Source organism: Jaculus jaculus, chromosome 7 (genome assembly GCF_020740685.1).
Source record: "Jaculus jaculus isolate mJacJac1 chromosome 7, mJacJac1.mat.Y.cur, whole genome shotgun sequence".
Taxonomy (NCBI): Eukaryota; Metazoa; Chordata; class Mammalia; order Rodentia; family Dipodidae; genus Jaculus; species Jaculus jaculus.
Window position 1 is genome coordinate 18261809 of NC_059108.1, and position 16055 is coordinate 18277863.

General features: G+C 39.9%; 1 protein-coding gene and 1 pseudogene across 1 annotated transcript in view; both read right to left on the bottom strand.

The window, feature by feature from the left end:
* Window positions 1–537: 537 nt before the first annotated feature.
* LOC123462286 lies at window positions 538–2783 on the bottom strand (annotated as a pseudogene).
* A 2630-nt stretch (window positions 2784–5413) lies between these two features.
* The window catches only part of Ccdc169 (coiled-coil domain containing 169), a 46872-nt gene continuing 36230 nt past the window's right edge, over window positions 5414–16055 (bottom strand). The window contains exon 8 of the mRNA XM_045154771.1: window positions 5414–5513. Coding sequence (XP_045010706.1) covers window positions 5414–5513 — 100 coding nt within the window. The remainder of the gene's footprint in view (window positions 5514–16055) is intronic.

Sequence of the window (16055 nt, forward strand, 5' to 3'; positions counted from 1 at the left end):
ATGGGCTTTATAGCCAGTTTCCCCATGCCAGATTTTGGCACACCCTCCTGTTGCTGTGGTCCACCTTATGTTGGCCAGAGGGTGATATCCACCCTCTGCTCATGCCATCGTTTTCCCCTGCCATCATGGAGCTTCCCCTCGAGCCTGTAAGCCAAAATCTCTTTATCCCAGAAACTGCTCTTGGTTGGGTGATTTCTACCAGCAATGCGAACCAGACTGCAACACTGGTAATAATATTCATTATTATCTTTTTTTTATTCAAGTAACATTTCCTGTTAATAAAACATCGTCCATAGTACTCTGTGATATTTAGGTATTGTATTTTATTTTATTAGTATTTTTTTTTACAAACACACCTCCAATCCTCTAATAGGACTTGTTTTTTCTTTAAACTGTCTTTCATAGTCAAAACAATGTTGAAACCACAATAAACTTACAAACATGAAAAATTAAACACTTCAGTTTGGCAATAAAATTATTATGAAAGCAATATATTCAAATTTCAAAGATTTGACAAGTTCTGTAGACCATCTCTCATCAGGAGATGGAAGCTTTCAAACAGCGTGATCTGCCAGGTAGGACTGGGTGTCCTTGGCTGGTTTGAGGTCTAATCCATTTCAAGGCATGTCTTGGTGGTACAGTCATGGAAGGATGGCAAAACATGCAGTCTGGTCTTGTACACTGAGTATGAAACCCACAGTGTTTTGGATGATCAAAGGGACACTCCATCTTCTTACGAGCTGGGAAGTAGCGACAGCGCTGACCACTAGAAGACGGAGATGGTGAGGTGACCTCCGCTTTCGGAGTCAGTTCTGGCATTCTTGTACTCATGTGAGTGAAGGCACAATCTGGTTGAGTACACTTCGCATCATATTCACAATTTGGATGCACAAACAAGACATTTTTCAGCAAATTTTCAATTGGGGAAGGCTTTGCAAGGTAAAACAAGAGGATGGTATGCACATTCATCCCCATTTTTACAAGCAGGCCAGTACTTGCAGTGCTCCAAAAGCTTGTCTGGCTTTTGTGCCATATTCAGGTCACTCATCTCGGCGTTAGAAAAGCTACCATCTGCGTCCTCAAGCTGCCTGATCATCACTGCAACTGCTGTGGGTGGAGGAGACCTATGAGTCCCTTGTTTGAGGCTGCAGTTTGGTTTACAGGTTTCATTCCTTCAAAGCACATCTCCTTCTCTTGATCTGACACGTATCCTAGGGGGCTAGGGACACCATCCAGCGTCACTATAAACTTGGGACTAGCAGGTTTCTCTGGTTGTGCAAGATCTCGTGTGTGCATAAGGTGCCCTGAAAGTACCCAACGGGTATCTGCATTCTTCATCCCTGACTCCTGGTTTGGTGTCATGACTATTTCCTCAGACAGCTTTGGCTTCTTCAGAATGAATGATCCCGTGTCTGCATGGACCATGGAGTCCATGCCATTGTAATCTGGGCTCATCTCCATCGTTTCCACCATTACCGGGTCAATTTGGAGTCAGGATAACAACTGTCCCTGTTGATTTCCTGGAATACTTTGTGTGTTCTCCTTTTGCTCCTTCTTCTTTAATGGGAGAACTTATTCTGGTTGTCCTGCTTTGCCCTTGGACCATTTCCGCTAGCAATTCTTCTTGAGAAGCTCAAGTTCTGTGAGCAACTGGAAGTGTCTGTTTCTGTGGAACTGCAGAAGAGTTAGTTGTTTTTCTTGAGCTTCAGAGAAAGCCTTCAAAATCCGATTCTCGTTAGCTTGTTTAGAAGGTGGAAGAGAAGGTCTCCTCTCTGGCTTTGCCAGTACTGACACACTGCTGGACACATTCCCTGTCTGGGAGCCATAATCGTCAACTTCCTCCTCCTCTTCTCCATCATGACTGAAGTTCTTTACTTTAACAACTGTACTTACCACAGGCAACTTTCTTTTCCAAAAGTTTTCACCCTCCATACACATTTTTTCCAGGCTGTTTCTAAGGAAGAGACTGTAGGTTTCTTCTAAGCTGTTGAGCACTTCTGGTTCACACAGCGTCCTGGTTCACATACCTGGGTGTTCTACATATCAAGCTGCTTGGCGGCATGAAAACTGTTCTGCTGTGGTTGAAACTGCAACCTGTTCAAGTGAGCACCAGTCTCTGCATTTCTACCTGCAGGAGGTCAATATATTTCAATTGAAGGGTGAGAAGAACCATATGCAAACATCACTGGAGGATTTTGTTTTTTTGAGATAAGGGATTCTCCTGCACAAAATTGAGGTCTTCATCAATGAGATCATCTGGTTCTGGCTTAATATCAATCACATCTTCAGAGGGTGCTGGCTCTCTTCGAGGTTTCACTGTTGACATTAGTAGGGTTGAAGCTCCATCATTGTAAGTCTGTCTGACATTAGTGGTTTGCTGCTCCTGTGAACTTGTAGAAACTCTGACATCTCTTTTGTCAGGTCTTCTGCTAGGAACAACGAGGGGAGGGATGGCAGCTTTGTGCCTTCTTTCATGCCCCTACTAAAGCTACCCTTACTTGAAGGCACGTTACTATCAAAGATACTGGTATCGGAAGACTTTAGGGCTCAGTTGTAACAGAGCAAAGTTTATCTAATACACCATGAAGCCATACGGAGAATCGAATTGTGTTGTTCCCTAGAAACGGGGACAGGTCCTCTGTCATTTGGTCCTGACCTTTCTTATTGGCCACCATCACCATAATGTAATCAGGAAGTTCTTCATCAGCATAAGCTCCCAATTCTTGCAGTTTCTCCTTAATGGTACTCCAGACCTTGAGGCTGATCTCGGCGCCGATCTCCATGGCTCAATGGCGGGTGGGCGGCACTCGGCCAGGCCCGGCCAGGCACTCAGCTTACCTGGAGCTACCCCACCCCTCCGCGGGCTCCAATATTTAGGTATTTAAAATTTTGAAGTTCATTAGATGTTTTAATTCTATTATTAAAATTAAATATTAAAATTGAATTACATTAGTTTTACATATATTTTACTGACATTTGAATAACTGTGAATGTTACAATCCAATAAAAACAAGTATTAGTATATACTTGAATATCAAACAAAATTAAGACCTTGTCATTTCTGTTCTGATTATTAAAATTGCAATTTAGTATAAAATTTCATATAACATATATCTTTAGAACCTAGAATCACATGAAACCATTGCACTGTTTATATATTTCTTCTACATAACAGAATGAGAACTGTGTCACTTTTTTTGCATTGACGGCTAGAAGGCAGTTAGCAATTCTTACAAAACTTTGCCTTTTATTTCCATATTTTATTTTGTAAAAGTTGTTTTTACACCCCTACATTTAGTAAAAGCTAACTCACAACCTCATAAAAGGAAATGAACATAAAGAAGTAAACAAATAAAAATGTGACAAGTATCCTTCTCTACACAGAAATCCCTATGCAGCTGAATTAGGGTAAATGTTTCCAACTCTAAAATAAAATAAAATAAAAACTTGAGGCAATGAGAAGTGATTTACCCAAGTTAGAAGCTTAGAAGTAACAAAGCTGATTTTATGACAAAGATCTTAAGAGCTTCCTGTTTCAATTCTTTATACTATCTTTTCAACATGCCATCACTTTCTTTCAGACATTTCCTGATAATCTGGAAAGCAACTCAAAATAATTCCTACAAAATTAACAGTTGAAAGTGGCAGATATACTATCCTAGCAACCAAGATAATTATGAATGTTCCTCGATCTAGTTCCTATAGTGGCTTGGTTCTGTATGAAAGAAATACATTTTTTTCATTGAAAATGATAATTAACATAAAATCAAAGTGCCAGTTTCTGACAGTGTCAGGAAGCATAGTATAAGACACAAATTTCTATTATTTGTCTACTAATATGCATCATGGTACCTAATTTCTGGAATTAGCTTAAGAAGGGAACATATTTCCAAATACTTCCAGTACAGAATAAAAATAAGTTATTTTATATTTTCTGCATTGGATTTTAAAGACACATAAGGAATTATTTGGTTGCATGAAATTCTGCATTCTTTTTTTTAAAAGTAAACATTGGTTGAATTTTTTGGTATTCATTACTGGACATACTAAATAAAACTTAGTTTTAGTGCCAGATACAGGTGAAAACAAATTAATAATTTAATAATTTCAATGATTAAAATGGGCTAATAAATTACATGTATGTTTCAGACCTTGGTAACAGTTATACAATCTATGTAAATCACAAAACAGTCTAACCAAATAGAAGAATTTTATAAATCCTTTAAAAATACTTTTATTCTCTTCTGTCTCTATATGTCTACTTTTAGACTTCAGTATTTTGAACAATTTCAAAATTTGGTACATATAACTAGACCTCAATTATGAGTTAATAAACATCACATAATGACTAGCCACCACACACTCAGTGGCTGCACCTTGCAAATGAATAAGCATTGGCTGTCTGGAATGATAGAAAAAATAGAAGTCATATCATTTTTCTAAGTCTTACAGGTGTGGGAGATAAAAATTAGGTGAAAGGACTTGCCCAAAACCATCTACGTTCATGACAAGGGAGGGGTAACTATGAACAACTTGAATCATGACTGAAAGTTATTCTATTTTTCCTTTTTTATGTGAGAGAGTGAGAGTGAAAAAGAGAGAGCATTGGTGCACCAGGGCCTCAGCCACTGCAATCAAACTCCAGATGTGTGTTCCTCCTAGAGCACATGTGGGACCTTGGGTGCTTACATATGGCTTACATGGGACCTGGAGAGTTGAACATGAGGCCTTAGGCTTCACAATCAAGCACCTTAACTGCTAAGCCATCTCTCCAGCCCTGAAAGTTATTCTTGTAAAAACCCTTATTTCAGTCAAAAGTTAATGTGAGCCCGGTGTGGTGGTGCACGCCTTTAATCCCAGCACTCGGGAGGCAGAGGTAGGAGGATCGCCATGAGTTCGAGGCCACCCTGAGACTGCATAAATAATTCCATGTCAGCCTGAGCTAAAGGGAGACCCTACCTTGTAAAACCAAAAAACGTTAATGTGCATTCGATTTGCAGTTATGGTTGAACCTTGAGTTTAAAAAGCTGAGTGGAGCATGACAAAACCTAAAATAGTGAAAATATCTCTTTTTTAAAACTTTAGCTAACAGTCAAATTGAAACCAAATACAGGAATGCCATCACTATCAGAGCAGATCACAGGCACACTGCTGAGTGTAAGTGCAATGACATCAACTCTTAGGGTCCCTGTCATGTTGAAAAAAAAAAAAACCCACAAACATTGATACTAGATAGGGTCACTGCAAAAACATGACTTATGCATACAAAGGAGTCAACTTCTGTAAGAAGATGTTTTGCAGCTCTTTCTTATCTATTTTCCTGGAAAATGTGCTGAATGTTAACTTCAGATGCTGAAGAGTATGGATGAGGAAAAGGATGACAGAATAAACAAAAACCCACCCAGTCCTGGAATCATGGACTGAGTTTTGGAAGATGGTTTGATCTTGTAATTTTTTTGATGGCTCCTTTCTTGGCATTTGCTGTCTTCTGATTACCAGGATTATTTCTTCCACTGAAATAAAATGAACACTGATCATAACTTTTCTGGCATTGTATACAACAAAACATTATATCCACATGTGGAGAACTGTATATTGTACCTAGTTCATCTAGACTATAATCATTCACACAGAAATGCTCTGCACATTTTCTGCATATGGCACAATTTTAGGTTAAACCACATCATCTTACTGAAGCTCAAGAGTGAAGAGATACTCTAAAGGGTGGGCAGCAGCCCAAAAGGTGCCCTAATGTCAAAAGCTCTTTATATGGCTGGAGAGATGGTGCTACCTGCAAAGCCTAAAGACCTGGGTTTGATTCCCCACTTAAAGACAGATGCACAAAGGTGACACATGCTTCTGGAGTTTGCTTTCAGCAGCTGGAGGCCTTGGCACACCCATTCCCTGTGCCTGTCTATCTCTCTTCTCTTTCTCATCTCTCTCTCTGTATCTGCCTCTTTCTCTCTCAAATAAACAATTTTTTATAAATCTGTATTTATAATGGGATGAAATGGATAATTTGATATGTAATCTCAGCCTGGAGTAGAATAGGAGGACATTAAGAATAAGAATTCATAAATTTCTGTTCTTAGATTTTCATAAAATCCTTTTTCTCACTGACATATATTTTTATAAAGGCAATCTTCTTTATTTTCTTACTTGAAGTAGCAAGAGGCCACTTCAGTTCCCTGCAATATGCTTTCAAAGAATGCTCTGAGAGGTATCTAAGCAAGAATGATCAAATAAGTTCCTGCCATTTTTTCCCCAATAAAGCAGAAAATTCTCTCTGCCATAAAAGCAAAGAAACATTGGCAAATAGACTAGAAGTGAGTTTTTAGAATTCTGGAAATTAAAATTGTATAGCAATCTTTAAGAATTCGTACAAAGAAAAATGACACAAATTAAAGAAAACACTTGTAACTTGCTAGGAAAACTGCCTTATGAGAATTTAATTTGCCCAATTCTTGCTCACTGTCTTCCCTTACCTTCTTCCATGGTTCTGTGGTCAACATGGAAACCAATACATAGCCCATAACTACAGAGAAAACCAGTAGCCTAGCAGACACTGCAGGGGAAGATGGCATTGGAATTCCTTTAAAGCTTCATTCATTCCCAAGGAATTTTCACTATTTAAGCAGTCTGACAATCACCTATGAAACTCGCTTACAAAGCACTCTTGTGTGACCTTCCTTGGAAATGATCCAGTTGAAAGTTTTACTTGGGACCCTTGATAAAACAAATAGAAGCCATCATTTCATTTCATAGTTGCCTGAGTCCATGAATAACATTTGTGGCAAAAAAAAAAACAGGTTAATAAAAAAGAGTAAAAGAAAAATAGTGAGCTAGAGAGATGACTTAGCAGTCTTAGCAGTTAGGTCACTTATTGCAAAGCCCAAGGACCTCAGTTCAATTTCCCACGACCCACTTAAGCCAGATGCACAAGGTGGTGCATAAGTCTAGAGTTCATTTGCAGTGGCTAGAGGCCCTGGTGCACCCATTTTCTCCCTCTGTCTCTCTCTCTCCCTCTCTCCCCTTCTCTCTCTCTCTTTCTCAAATAAATAAAAATAAAATATTAAAAAGTATATATATTTAAAAGAATACTATAGGGAATAAGTAGTAATCAACCCCAACACATTTCTCAGACTCTTGAAAGCCATGCTCATGTGTAGTTATATGCATGCATAGATATGTTTTCTTCCTCAGCAAAGACTTTTGAAGGTCCTTAACTCTTGCCTCTGGCTAAATTTGAGGTTCTACAAGAACAGGAAGTAAAGACAAAGGTAGAGCTATACTTGTCCTATGTGAGTATTGAATATATACCCAAATACATACACCAAGGCTCTAAGGAAAGGTGGAGATATTTACTGATTCCATATATTATAAAACTATTTGCTCGATCATTAGGTGATGACTTACCAGTGGCAAGTCATGACAAAGAATATGGACTTGCTGGATAAATTTAGTACAATTACAAAATAACACATTGTTTAAAATTTCTACTTTTTGATAACAACAACAGAAAATTAGAATGTGTGCAAAATAGACAATATGAGCCTTGCACAAGAATAAAATAACCAGGGCTGGAGAGATGGCTTAGCCGTTAAGGTATTTATCTGCAAAGCCAAAGAACCGAGGTTCAATTCCTCAGGACCCAAGTTAGCCAGATGCGCAAGGGAGAGCATGCGTCTGGAGTTCGTTTGCAGAGGCTAGAGCCCTGGCATGCCCATTCTCTCTCTCTCTCTCTTTCTCCCTCTTTCTCTCTGTCAAGTAAATAAATAAATAAATAAAAATAAAAGAGGCTATCAGTAAACTTTTCCCCAAGGAAATTTAGCTGTTGAACTTCATAGTCAAAGACTTTATTCACTATTTAAATATACTCCCAGACCTAAGTTGACTATAGTTAAAAACTAGAGAAAAATATGAGACTAATGTTTTACCAAAGAAAAATATGCATGTAAGGAGACAGCAATTATTTTTAAAGAATAAAATAGACATTCTGAAATTGAGAAATGAAATACTTAATTAAAGCATTTAGGGGATGTAGGGATTAAGTGGTTTAGGCAACCTGCCTGCAAAGCCAAAGGACCCAGGTTTGATTCCCCAGGACCCATGTAATCCAGATGTACAAGATGTTGCAAGTGTCTAGAGTTCATCTGCAGTGGCTGAAGGCCCTGCCATGCCCATTCTCTCTCTCTTCCTCCCTCCATCTCTCTCTCTCAAATAAACAAATAGAAATATTTTAAAAACATTCAGTAGAAGGATTTAACAAGAGATTGAAGCAGGTGGGAGACAGTGAAGTGAAAGATAGAGTGAGGAAAAGCACATTCAGTTTGAGCAACAGACAGTTTGAGCAGAGAAAAATGCAATGACCTTCCAAGTCCTATGGTAGACCATCACATGTACAAACAAATGAATGGGTATACTAGAAAGAGAAGAAGGAGAAATGGTAGAAAGAATATTTGGAAAACAACAGATGAAAATGCCCACAGTATGGCAAAAGACATTAAACTATAAGCCCAAAAAATTCAATAAATTCATAAAAGATAAGTACACGGATATCAACGTATAGACACAACATAGTCAAATTATCCAAAGACAAAGAAAATCTTGAAATCAGCTAGAGAAAAACAACTTAGTATGTACAAAAGATCTTCAATAAACTATCAACTGATTTCTCATGAGAAAACAGAAATGTCTGAAGGCAATGGGAAGAAATAATCAAAGTGCTGAAATAAAAAAAAAAAACAACACCAAGAATGCTTTCTAAAATAAAAAAATTGAGACATCCACAGACTAACAAAAACTGAAGGAATCTATCACTAGCAAACCTTCTCTACGAGAAATCGCAGAGTCTTCTTGATGGACATGAATCAACACTAGATAGCAGCGCAAATAAAACCAGCATAGCAACAAAGAAAACACATAGGTAAACATAAAAATAATATGAATGTTGGGCTGGGGAGATGGCTTAGCGGTTAAGCGCTCGCCTATGAAGCCTAAGGACCCCGGTTTGAGGCTCGGTTCCCCAGGTCCCACGTTAGCCAGATGCACAAGGGGGCGCACGCATCTGGAGTTCGTTTGCAGAGGCTGGAAGCCCTGGCGCGCCCATTCTCTCTCTCTCCCTCTATCTGTCTTTCTCTCTGTGTCTGTCGCTCTCAAATAAATAAAAAAATAAATAAAAAATAATATGAATGTAGATTTATTTGTTGTTATTTTTAATATCATGATTAAAAACTGCATTAGGGCTGGAGAGATGGCTTAGCACTTAAGACACTTGCCTGCAAAGCCTAAGGACCCATGTTTTACTCTCTAGGTCCTATGTAAGCCAGACACACAAAAAGTGATGCAGGCATGCAAGGCTGCACATGCGCACAAGGTGGTGCACGTGTATGGAGTTCGATTACAATGGCTGAGGCCCTGGCATGCTAATTTTCTCTCTCTCTCCCTCGCTTTCTCTCTGTTCTCACTCTTACTCTCTCACATAAAAAAAGGCCAGTCTGTTGGGTTTACCTCAAAAAATAAACTTAAAACATAACTGCATTTAGTAGAAATTATAAGCCTGTTAATGGAAATGAAATGTACAGTGACATAACAAGAGGAGCTATAGATAAGAAAGTTTTGTTACACTATGGAAATTAAATTGGCTTTAATCTAAAGTAGTGTTCTAGAGGAAGACATGAATCATAATCAACAAGGAAAATGCCAAGACCACAACCAGATATCTTCACTTGTGAATTCTATTTTATATATAACATATATATTAGAAATCCAATTTCTTACCAACTCTTTCTTTATTTTTATTTATTTATTTGAGAGTGACACACAGACAGACAGATAGAGAAAGAGGCAGAGAGAGAGAGAGAGAGAATGGCCACGCCAGGGCCTCCAGCCACTACAAAAAAAACTCTAGACGCATGTGCCACCTTGTACATCTGGCTTACATGGGTCCTGGGGAATTGAGCCTCAAACTGGGGACCTTAGGCTTCACAGGCAAGCACTTTGCCATTAAGCCATCTCTCCAGCCCATCTCACTATCTTTAAAACAACAAATAAAGGGCATGCTCCATAATTTATTCTGAGGAAAATATCCCTCTTGTGTTCTTGCTTCTGCTTGCTTAGATTTGTTTTGCTTGCTCTGAGAAAAATTTTAAATTCCAATATGCACATTTTTAACTATGAGTTTATAGATCAGCACTATATCTGATTTAGAAACATATCCATGCAAAAATTGATGCCAATATCATACTCAATGTATGACTTAAAACTTCCCATCTAAGAGGAAGAACAGATGGCAAATGTCCACTGTCGCCTTCAGTGAGGAGTTACTGACTTGTACAAACATGGCTTTTGTGGCCGTGGACTCCATGGGTCACAGGGAAGGAACTTGACTGTCAGCTCATGCTGTAAGTTTCAGTGTAAAGTTACCTATTTTTTGGCAACTTCCAAACCTCACTCTAAAGCGAATATTTCCCGTGATTATCTTAGTAATCCTTCATTTCTTCAAATCAGTATTTGTGAGAATCTTTAGAATGAATCATTCAATAAGATATATGCATCTTATTTACTTAAGGCCATGATTTCACAGAGGAGGACCATAATAGCTGACATTCAACAAAATCACCGTTAGATGTTTAATTCAGAATTTCAGAGGAGGCGTGCCAGGAGTTCGAGGCCACCCTGACCCGACATAGTGAGTTCCAGGTGAGCCTGAGCTAGAGCAATACCCTACCTCGAAACACCAAAAATAGTAAGTATAAGATGAAATGAAAATGAACCAGTGAAAAAAAGAATTTCACTTAATTTAGCTTACTTGGGAATTTCTCTAATGCACTAATTTCTTCTGAACATTAGGCAAACATCCTAAGTCAAAACTTTAACACTAGCATTTCTATAAATTGGATAACTATCACCCAAAAGGGCATTTGTTAAATTTGGTCCTGTAGGTCCTGAGGTCATGGACTCTGCAGGAGCTTGGTCTACTGGAAAGTTCCTAAGCCCTTGGGGGCATAGCCTTGAAGGCAACAGTGGCTCCTTGCCCTTCTGTTTTCCCTCTTTGCTCCCTGGCCCACGTGTGCCAGGCTTGCTCCACACCCGTGACCTGGTGTGCTCACTCGCTGCCTTGACACACACACTCACACACACACACACACACACACATACACACACACGCCAGTGCAGGCAGTCAGCCATAGACTGCACGCTCCCAAGCTGAAAGGCAAAATGAACCTTTTGTAAGTAAGTTGGTCATTTTGTTATATAAAATGGGTGCATATAAAAATACCAACCAAAGCCAACATTAAGAGCCCCTGGCACTTATTTTTTAAATGTTGCTTAAAGTATAACGTGTACAGAAGTGTGCAAACCACAAACTTACAGTTCCATGAATTATAATAAGTAAATATTCATGGAACCACAGCCCAGGGAGCCAGGCTGGCCTGCAAAACCTCAAGGCCCACCCCCAGTGACCCACTTCCTCCAGTAAGACCCCACCTACACAAGGTTCCACAGCCCTCCCAAACAGCACCACCAGCTGGAATTAAACTGTTAAGTACTTAAACACAACAAGTCTATCGGGGCATTTTACATTCAAACCACACCAAGTCACTAAATATAATATTGCCATCCACCTGGCAGATGCCTTCATATGCTCCCTAATTATTAACTCCCAGTGCCAGCATGGGGCTGCCATCCACTATGATCCCCTTTTTCTTTCCCATGTGTAATTACTCCCTGTTTAACTCTGCCTACCTTTGAACTTCATGTGGGTAGAATGGCATTGTACATATCCGTGCATTTATGGCTTCTTTTACAGAAGACTGACAATTATCCAAATGTAGCACGAGGTATATTTTTATAGCCATTACTTCGCAGAATATACATATGCATAGATATAAAAATTTTCCGTTCCTCTACGGATGAAGACTTTTGGTTGTTCTCAGATCTGTCTATTGTGAGCAAAGCTACTATGAACATCCTTGGGCAGGTCTCGTGGTGATGCCTGTTCTGCTCAGCATGTCCCAGGAAGTGGAACGGTGGAGTCACTGAGTGGGTGTATGATCAGCTCAATATAGAAATTACTGCTACACAGTATTTCCAAGACATTGTAGAAATTCATTCTCCTACCAGCATTATATGAGAATCCTTACTCCTAAACATTTGACACTAACTGTGTGTGTGTGTGTGTGTGTGTGTGTGTGTGTGTGTGTGTGAATACATGTACATATATGCTGTATATAGGCATGCAGGTGTGGAGGTCAGGGGACAACCTCAAAGCATCCATCCTTTTTGACATCTTTTTTGAGACAGTTTCTCTTCCTGTTGTTCTTGCCACAGCAAATCCAATCTAGCTGTCCTGTGAGGTTCAGGATTCTCCTGGTTCCGCCTCCCATTGCCACAGGCATTTAGGAATCACAGACACATGGGCCACTTTGCTTCTGACTTTATGTGTGAACTGGGGAGGACCAAACCTGGGTTCGTAGGCTTGGAAACAAGCACCTTTAACAGGCCTTTCCTTTCGTATTCTGCTGGTAATTTTGCTGAATGCCTCTTCATATGCCCATTAGCTATTTGCATATGCTTTTTTTCTGTGAGGTACTTAACTCCAAAATTGGTTTTGTGATGCAAATTGAAATCATTACTGAAAGAATTATGCCACAATGTGTTAAGTCAACAACTCAAAACAATATTTTAAAGTAGTACCAAACACACACACACACACACACACACACACACACACACATATAAAATTTGGAAGATTTTTAGGTATACAGAAATGTTTCTGATACCAGAGTTTGAAGGGATTGCTTATAATTTCAGATAAGGAAGCCTGTTGTCAAGTAATTTGCATTCATCAAATCATTAATTCATTCAAAAACTATTAAACAGCAATTTATGCTCTGCAACGTTTTCAACATTAGGTTCACTCAAGGGACAAGGTCATGAGCTGCTGAATCTCTTCATACCAGCACCTCAAGCTCCAGTCACACTGGTGATTCCAGGACCCCACAGACCCTCTGGGCAGTGTCAAGACATGCAGGGCACAGCAGCTGTCCCCCTGGGGTCCAAGCAGGAAGGGGGCAGGTATCCTTTAGGCAACCTGGATGAAATTCCGCAGTAAGTAGACAAATACATTAGCATGCTGATTCCCATTGCAGAGGACACTGGGATAGTCAACAAATGACAGCATCCAATGGAAAACTAAACTGGCCTCCTTGTCACATACTCCAGTGATATCTGGGTATGTGGATTTACATGACTAGAATGCAGAAGCTTTCTTTCTTTTTCAAAACATCCCTTCCATATTTAAGAAAATGTGCATAAGAGAAGTATCTGTTAAAAAGAAATACACATGAATAAAAGTAAAGATAAAAAAGTAATAATTCCTTGGGATGGTTGTGTCAGACTTAGAGCAGGCTTGAGTTTAGTGTCCCTTGAAGAGCCTAATTGAAAGGCTGGCTTCTGGCTTGTGTCTGGGGGCTTAATGGTAAACAGTCTCCTACCCCGAGATAAACCCTTCCCAAAACAACATGATTATTTCCTTGAACCTATACTGTACAAACATTATGGTGTATATCAAACACCGGTTTCCCTTCTAGGAGCCTGAAATTTTGGTAGGAGTTAGGCAGCAGGTATGTGATCCACATTTCATACCACCCTTGGGCGCTAAGTATCTAGTGAGCTCCTGAGGAAGACAAAACTTCAGTGTCATTTGTCTCAACTGCTGGCATTAGGCAGCTCCTCTGGGACTCTACTTAGAGTGATCTTCAGAAGTTTGCCCCTAGGCTTTTCAGATGTGGCTCCATGAGTCTTGTCTGTCACTGATTTTGCTTTGTATCTTTGCTGTGAATCTGAGCACAGGTCCAAACATATTCTGAGTCCTCGAGCCCTGCTAGTGAAACACTGACATGGAGATGGTCTTGGTGTGGCGGTTTGATCCAGGTGTCCCCAATAAACTTCGGTGTTCTGAATGCTGGGTTCCCAGCTGATGGAGATTTGGAAATTAACGTCTCCTGGAAGCAGTGCGTTGTTGGAGGCGGGCTTATGGGTGTTATAGCCAGGTTTCCCAGGACAGTGTTTGGCACACTCTGCTGTTGCTGTTGTCCACCTTATGTTGCCCAGGGGGTGATGGCCACCCTCTGCTCATGCCATCGTTTTCCCTGCCATTGTGGAGCTTCCCCTCAAGCCTGTAAGTCAAAATAAACTTTCTCCCACAAGCTGCTCTTGGTTGGGTGATTTCTACCAGCAACGTGAATCTGACTGTAATAGTAAAGTGGTACCGAGGAGTGGGATTGCTGCTAGACACCTGGGCTTTGGCCTTTTGGAGCTGACTTTCAAGAGGAATGTGGAAGGATTTGAAACCTTGGCTTAAGAGGCACCTTGCAGTGCTGCAAGCATACCTTGATGGACTCTTCTGGTCAGAGCTGAAAGACCTGAAGGCAGTAAGAACTATGGATTGTGAGGTTTGACTTATGAGGGTGAGAAAGAGCTTTGCTTGGACTGAGCTGACAGTTTGTGTGAAGAGCTTGCTGTTATGCCCGGGTCCTGAGAATTGCACAGGATTGCTTTGAATAGAAATGAACTGGTGTGAGCAGAGGGCCTAAACTACTGTGCATTTGAATACCTGCAAATTGTATGAGAGATTACAACCTTTGAGATTGGGCTAGCTGACCTGCACTGGGGCAACAGGAAGAATGTCGACTCTTTTGAAGGGGCCTGAGTGCTCAAGAAGTGTCCTGTTCTTCAGAATCTGCTTTATTCTCCCCGGATTAACAAATTGGCATCCTACCTGGTGTTGTGGAATATGCGAAATGCAGGAAAGAGAGAGTCATTGAGTTTGCAACACCGTCTTGTGTTTTAGAAATGGCCCTGGGCAGTGTGAAGCAGGTTTGCTAAATACCTGTATGGAGACCAGATGGAACCATGAGGATGAACTGTGGATTGCAGTGGAGACCCAGTAGAGTTGCTGGGACCATAAGACGGCTGATAAGGAAAGCTGCTGGCCCTGGAAAAAGTTTTCCAGGACTGTGAGTAGCCTAGCTGGAAGGGTGGAATTGGAATGCCAGAGACTTGTTGCTGATTAGAATTATGAGACTTGGAGATTTGTCACTAAACTAGAGTTGTTGGACTTGACGTTACAGAGTTTGATGTTTTTCCCTGGTTAAATAAATCTTGTATTGGTTGAATATTTCTTTGATATGCCCAATGCCATCTTTTGCAGTGTGAATGTTTATTCTGTGCCATTATGGTTTTTTTGAGATTACTTTTTTATATTATGGCTCAGTTAAAAGATCTTGGATTACAGGGATATATGAACATCATTGGAATTGATAGAAACCATGAGGACCTCTAAAATGGGACTGAATGCATTGTATTTTATATCATGTATGGATAACAGTTTATGGGGCCAGGGTGGAATGTGGAGGTTTGAGTCAGATGTTCCCCATAAACTTAGGTGTTCTGCATGCTAAATTCCCCAGCTGATACCAATTGGAAATTAAAGCCTCCTAGAGGCAGTGCATTGTTGGGGGTGGGCCTATGGGTGTTATAGCCAGTTTCCCCATGCCAGTGTCTAGCACACACTCCTGTTGCTTTTGTCCACCTTATGTTGGCCAGGGGGTGATGTCCACCCTCTGCTCATGCCATTGTTTTCCCTGCCATCATGGAGCTTCCCCCTTGAGCCTGTAAGCCAAAAGAAATCTCTTTTTTTTTTCCCACAAGCTGCTCTTGGTTGGGTGATTTCTACCAGCAATGCGAGCCTCACTGCAACACTTGGTATAGTAATTTTTACAAGGCATGCCCTTGTCAGAATTATCTTTAATATTTAAACTACATTATATTTCCATGATGAAACTGTGAAAAATAAGTTGAATTTAAATAATATATGACAAGTCAAGAAAGAATTTACTTTGATCTATCTAGCCAAGAATTGGTCAAAATGTTGCTGCATCATTTATCTTTACCAAATAAACTTGTCACATTGCATATCCCTTGAGCACATCTTGTGCTATTATATTATATTATATTATATTATATTATATTATATTATATTATATTAT